General features: G+C 37.5%; 1 protein-coding gene across 1 annotated transcript; it reads left to right on the top strand.

The window, feature by feature from the left end:
- On the top strand, positions 7-1705 carry LOC109826087 (putative kinase-like protein TMKL1). Its single transcript, XM_020393052.1, has 2 exons — positions 7-110; positions 911-1705. The coding sequence occupies exons 1-2, from the start codon at positions 32-34 to the stop codon at positions 1444-1446; spliced, it is 615 nt and encodes a 204-aa protein (XP_020248641.1). The 5' UTR covers positions 7-31; the 3' UTR covers positions 1447-1705.

Below are 6928 nucleotides of genomic sequence, written 5' to 3'. Positions count from 1 at the left end.
TCGGCACCCGAATTTGGTGCCGTTGGTGGCCATGTATGGGGGAGGTGGAGGGGAGAAGTTGCTTGTGTACCCCTTTTGTGAGGGTGGGGATTTGGTTCAGTTCTTGAAAGGTGAGAATTTAAATTTTTTTTTTAAAAGCATGCAATTTTATTTTATTATTAAGTTTTAAGTGCTTGATTTTTGTGATCCGAGAGGGTCTTAAGCTGCCATAAGTTAGTATTCTAGTGGTTGAGGTTTGACTTTCTTTGGAGAGCATCTAAGGAAAAAGTTGATTGATTGTTGTTTTTTTCAAAAAAAAAAGTTTCCGGTGTTTTCATATTAGTGATATTGAAAATTGAGGAGTAAGTAAATAAATTTGAGAGAATTGGTCATAAATTAGCAAATATCTAGATTTGAAGAGTAAATATCACAAATACTGTAGGGTTGGAGGTTCAAAAAGAAATCAAGGATTTTTTTTTTTGTTTGAGAAGAAAAGCAGCTGGATAGGCCACATTGTTCCAGCGTCTAGAATTATTTTGTCCTTTATCGTCATCATCATCATCATTATTTATTTGAGATAAAGGGCAATTCAGCTGGTGGAATTAACTGAGGTTTCTGCATTTGAATTTGTGGATTGAGGTTCAGTTAATAGATGCTTATTAACACTTCAAAGAGAAAAATATTAGTCCTGGCTCTTTAGTTCTTTTGTGCTGTTTTGCTTTACTGAGGATCATTTTCTACGATGAACCTTGTGAATTACTTTATTATGCTTATGAGTCGATGTCCTTTAATTACTCTCATATATAATTGTAGTATTTGCTGAGAAAAATCTCGTTCGGCCCTCTTCATAATTTATTAAACAAACAAGTCAATAACATAGTATTATTGTTAACAAATTGGCAAAATAAGTATAGATTTCATCAATTTGCAGATGGAAAACCAGAATCACACGGATGGGATATCATCTACAAGCTATCACTCGGCATTTCAAGAGGATTGGATCACCTACACAATGGACTACAAAATCCCATAATCCATGGCAATCTGAAATCAAGCAACATCCTCATTGACATCAATCGCCAACCTCTTCTATCAGATTTCGGCCTACACCTCCTCCTCAACTCGACATCAGCCCAAGAAATGCTCGAGGCCTCAGCAGCTCAGGGATACAAAGCCCCCGAGCTTATCAAGATGAGGGACGTCAGTAAAGAAACCGATGTCTATAGCCTTGGAGTTATCTTTCTCGAAATTTTAACTAGAAAGGAGGCTACAAGTCTTCACCTCCCTGCCTCCTTGAAGAACTTGTTTCTTGAGCATAAAGTATCGGAGACGCTGAGTAGGGATAAGAACTCTACAATCGAAGAAGGTTTGATCAAGTTCTATCATCTTGCGTTGGCTTGTTGCTCTCCATCCCCCGCCTTGAGACCGGACACCAAGCATATTATCCGAAACCTTGAGGAGTTGTAGTTGCTGGTAGTACATATTGACACTTCCGAGTTTTATATATCTAAAAAGTAATGCTAACAGTAGTACTAATCTCATATTACTCTAATACTACAAGAGATGAGCATTTAGAGTCCTTCCAATGAAAAGTAGCAGTATAAATGAAGAGAGAGAGAAAAAAATCCCGTTGAGGGCCCTTATAGGAAATCATATTGGTGTAAAAGGGATGAAGAGATTTGCCTAGCACAAATTTTAACGCGCACATCATTATCATTTATCAGTACAGTCAGACTGTTCAACGATTGCATTGATAAGCTGTTTGGTTGCATTTATATCTAATGTTATTGCGTGCATAAATATTTGTGCTAGTCCAAGTGTCTTTTTGAGTGAAGAAAAATTCTTTAAGGACCCAAAATAGAGGACCAATAGGGGGGACAAGTGAGGTGTCCCCCTCCTATTGGATAATGAGTTGACCATCATTAATGATGGTCAACTCATTATCCAATAGGAGGGGGACACCTCACTTGTCCCTTTTATTGGTCCCATATTTTGGGTCCCCGTAGCAAAGCTCTTGAGTGAAAGACCAATGTTGTGTTTAGCAATCACTCAAATTAAGCTATGATTGCCCTTGACCCTATTTTTAGAAAAGATATGTTTGATGACCCAAAAAAAAAAATCCAGTTTTCCCTAGGTCAAAAAATAGCCCTAAAATCAGTTCAAAATCTCGATCATCCACACCCCAAGTTTGTTGAAACATGGTTGGGAATCATGGCCCAGATTTGAGGGAGATCGGTGTAAATCTATAGTGAGTTAATTTGGGGTCGGTTGGGGATCATTTTGGCTTGTACCAGTTAAGTCCATTGACAGAGGTAAATGTTGAAAGAAGAATTTTTTGAAACAGACCCGTTTCAAATTTTTTTTTTAAAACCGACCCCCTTTTTTTTATTTACCAAAACCGACCCGATTTTGTGATTAGCAGTTTAATTACCTTCCTAAATAGTCGGGGTTACCAACCCCGACTATTTAGGAAGGTGTTAAACCCTAATTAGAAGTCTTAAACCCTAAAAATTAATGTCCTAAATAGTTAGGGTTGTCAACCCCGACTGTTTAGGAAGTTAATTAGACTGCTAATCACAAAATCCGGTCGGTTTTGGTAAATAAAAAAAAGGGTCGGTTTTAAAAAAAAAATTTAAAATGGGTTTGTTTCAAAAAATTGTTCATGTTGAAAATAGGACATGGGCCAGCAACTGGAGCAGCAATGGATCTTTAATTAGTAAGCAGTACAGTTCTCTTGAAGGTGCAGCGGCTACAATGACTGAGTTGATTTGAACTGTAATGGCTACAATGACTGAATTGGTTCTTGAATTCTCAGTTACTTGTAAAGAAATTGAGAAAGTTACAAAAGCCTGATTTTTCTCGAAGTATTGTCCTTCTGATTGTTCCATGCATCGTCAAGATGCATCATGTGACTGGCGCAACTTCTCCTGTTCAATTTGGCCTTTAAAGCTTGTGTTGATGTGGCAACAGTAGCTGATACGTATGATTGGAATGTAAATGTAGTTAATTGCAAATACTTGTAGCACTTGATTGGTCATATTAGATATGTGTTTCTTAGGTGGCTCGTATCGTGAATGGGATCTATTGGTTAAGAGTTATCACTTGCAAAACAAGTGGTAGCATTTGGTCATTTTGCGCTCAATTAAAAAGTACAGTTGATTATGGTGGTAAGTAAGTTGTTCTTTCTAAAAGTTGTATGTGATTGAAAGGGGGGAAGAAGAGGGTAATTGCAGAAAGACCCCTTGTATTTATCGCACAATTGCGGATAGACCCTTAGCAATTTTATCGTTGCAGATAGACCCCTTTTACTATTGTCCACTAGTGGTAGAGCTCCTCAATGAAAATTTTTTTTTGACTCTAAATCGAGGTCTGTTTGTCAAAATGTAATGTTCTCTTTCTCTGAGGATAAACGAGCAAACAAAGTTCACTTAGGGTTTATATCTTCAACAATAGAATTATAGGGGTATGTCTGCAATTGGTTAATAGCACAGGAGATCCAGTCGGAATTAGGGATCAATCCTTCTCCATTTCCAAGGAAAATGTCTGTGCAATTAACCAGAATTTCACCAAGGGTAAAAAAAAGTCAAAAAAAAAAAAAAAAACCCAGGGGCTTTATCTGCAACAATGAAACTATAGGAGTAGTAAGTTCAAAATATCAGTACTACAAGGGGTGCAAGCTAAAAAAATATCTGATATTTGGAGTTTTGGACCTTGGTAATTTTTGCATGTTATAGTTTCTGTGATTTTGTCTTTGCCAACAAATTTATAGGTTTTTATCTACATTGGTAGCATGCATTGGTAGCATGCAGTGACTTTTTCTAATATTGTTAGTTTCTCTGCACATAATGTCATGCCCGGCACCCGTGGGCCCGTTGGTACATGCAAGCCATGAGACTCACCTAGTGTTACATGTTGTTTGGCTCAATCCACCGCCAAAATCGACTAGCTGATGTTACACTTGAGTTTTAGACTTACCTTTTTAAGCCACTAAATCTCTTCACACTTTACGGATGTGGGACCAAAGTGTGGAGCGTTACATCGCCCCACTTTACAAAGGCGACATCCTTGTCGCGACATGATAATTGGCACATGTCAGTATCGCTAGGCGATGTGGACTCTAGAGATGGCTCCTACGAGCTCTCAAGATGGCTCTTACCGCATGAGCTCACGTGGCATAACAATTCGCCTCACATACCGCTTAGCTCCACACTTGTGGCTGACAACTGCTCTGATATCATTTGTCAAGCCCTAAACCCGTGGGCCCATTAGCACGTGCAACCCGTAGGATCCACCGAGTGTAACACGTTGTTTGACTCAATCCCGCTAATGTTACACTTAAATCTTGAACTTACCTATTTAAGCTTATTAAATCTCTTCACACTTCCCTATGAGGTTAAAGTGTGGGGCCTCACACATAACCAAGTAACTCCAAAAATGTCAGTTTTGCATCTAATGGAAGTATTTTATGCTTGAGTGTGCATGTGCCCATCTATTGAAAGGTTGCTATTAGATCTCGTTGTGCACTCAAGTCTGCCCCCACCTACCATCATTTTTTATGATTTTGTTTTGTTGCAGGACTTAGAATAGATTACTTTTCCTTCATATTTGATCTCAAAGTGTGATATGAATGTCTCTGGGGATGGCAGAAGCATAACTCAGCTACATAAAGACAATCACTGTTGTTTGATTAGTCCAAAATATTGACCCAAATTCTGCCAATTCATTAGGGAGATCTCGTTAAAAAAAGCACGTATTTTGTGCAGATCATTAGTATATTTAATTGGATGAATATGTAGAAGGTGCCAAAATAAGCTTATTCTTGAAAGGTGAGATTTATAATTTTTAAGCATGCAATTTTATTATTATCAAGTTTTAGTTGATTGATTTTTGTGATCCAAGAGGGCCTAGTCGAGTTGGTAAGCTGCCTATTGAGTAGTACATCAATGTCTTATGTTTGACTCTCTTATGGAGCACTCATGAAATTAATTTTTTGGAATACTTGAGGTTGCACTTTAGGGGTGCCTCTTAGTCATGGCTAACGGTTTGACACTCATGATTCGAAGGATAGTGGAAAAATTCTCTCGTCAACCAAAAAAAGTTGATTGATTCTTGTTTAGAAAAAAAAATAACTAAATTTATTAGATTTTTGGGTTTTTAACCTATATACTTACAAAATTTATCATATTTGCAAATTAATCGTCCAAATGCCCTACATTGATTTTGTTATATCCTCGATTTTCAATAATCACTAATAGATTACTGATTAAGTTAATTAATTTTATTATTTATAATTATATTGAGAGAGAATGAGGAGATGTGGGAGGATAAGTTAGCAAGTACTGCCCTCTCCCTCTCTTCTAAATATAAATTAAAGTTAATTAATTTAATCCGGGGTGTATTAGTGATATTAAAAATTGGGGAGTAAGTAAATAAATTTGGGTGAATTTGACATAAACTAGCAAATATCTAGATTTGAAGGGTAAATTTGCAAATACTATAGATGTAGGGGTACGTACGCAAAAAAGAAATCTAGATTTTTTTTATTTGAGAAGAAAAGCAGCTAGACAGGCCACATCGTTCCAATGTCTTGAATTATTTTGTCCTTTATCATCATCATCATCATTATTTATTTGAGATAAAGAGTAATTCAGCTGTTGGAATTAACTGATATTTCTGCATTTGAATTTTGATGATTGAGGTTCAGTTAATTTTTTTGCACATATATTGATACTAGTCGCCGTGTGAGCACCTTTGATCGTGGAATTATCAAAGGTGGGTTGAGAAGAAAATAACAAGAACACAAGAGTAATTCAGTGTGTCGAAGGAAAATACCTTCTCTAGATTATGAGAATCAAGTAACTTACAATCTCTCACAATCTCATTAGAATTGAAGAACAATCTCTCTCAATTCTCTAAGTACAATCTAATCTCTCTTGATTGTTTTAAAACCCTAAAACAATCCCTCTTATATGTGGAACAACGTGGATGGCAAAGTGGTAAATAACCAAGCCTAAACCCTACAGGAAAACATGCAGACAGAAACCCAAACGAACCAGGAAACCATCGATGAGTTGACTCATGACTAAGATGAGTCGACTCGTCCGAAACTGGACAAAACACAAAACCAGTAATGAGTCAACTCATGACTGAGATGAGTCGACTCGTCAGAAACTGGTGACAAACGGCTGAGTTTCATGAGTCGACCTATGACAGGCATGAGTCGACTCAACCTGATGAGTCGACTCAACCTGATGAGTCGACTCAACCTGATGAGTTGACTCATGACTGTTATGAGTCGACTCACGGGCTGAAAACTGGATGCTTCGATTCTTCGATTCGCCGTCTCGTTCCATGGTTCAACCTGCGTTCTACTGTGCTGTTTTGCACCTCTATTCTTAAGCTACCATGAGAATCATCTATCCTCAAGCTCTCATGAGAATCACTAAGTTCCAAAGAGAAGATACACCCGTATCATATATGCCTCAAGTCATCTCTATTTGCATGCTTAGTCCCCCAACACCTCAAATCTTGATATTGAATTTAATTGTTCTATATAAGCTTAATTGAGTTCTAGTTTGGTAGTTGAGCTCACTAGTAGTAAAAGAGGCTAATCTAGACGGAAAAAACCGTTTAGGTTGTTCATAAATCTGCTTAGTTAGACTAAACTAGACAAAAATCAGTCTAGAAAACTTCGTCTAGGACAAGTCCGTCTAGGTGGATCTAACTAGACGGAAGTCCGTCTAGGTGGACCTAATTAGACGAAAGACAACCTAGACGAAATTTCAAATTCCGTCTAGGTTGCGTCTTAAACGGAATTTCCGTCTAGGCCGCGACCTAGATGGAAAATTCGTCTAGCTCACAACCTAGATGAAATTTCTATCTAGGCTGAGACATAGATAGAATTTCTATCTATGCCACATCCTAGATAAATTTTCTGTCTAGGTTGCTT

The sequence above is a fragment of the Asparagus officinalis genome, chromosome 10, assembly GCF_001876935.1.
Source record: "Asparagus officinalis chromosome 10, Aspof.V1, whole genome shotgun sequence".
Classification (NCBI taxonomy): Eukaryota; Viridiplantae; Streptophyta; class Magnoliopsida; order Asparagales; family Asparagaceae; genus Asparagus; species Asparagus officinalis.
This window is presented reverse-complemented; position numbering and strand designations above follow the sequence as displayed.

Bases quoted from the DNA above. Each gene is read 5' to 3' on its own strand.
- LOC109826087 (XM_020393052.1), top strand. From the start codon at position 32: ATGTATGGGGGAGGTGGAGGGGAGAAGTTGCTTGTGTACCCCTTTTGT. The intron at 111-910 runs GTGAGAATTTAA...ATCAATTTGCAG, and splicing joins TTTGGTTCAGTTCTTGAAAG to ATGGAAAACCAGAATCACAC.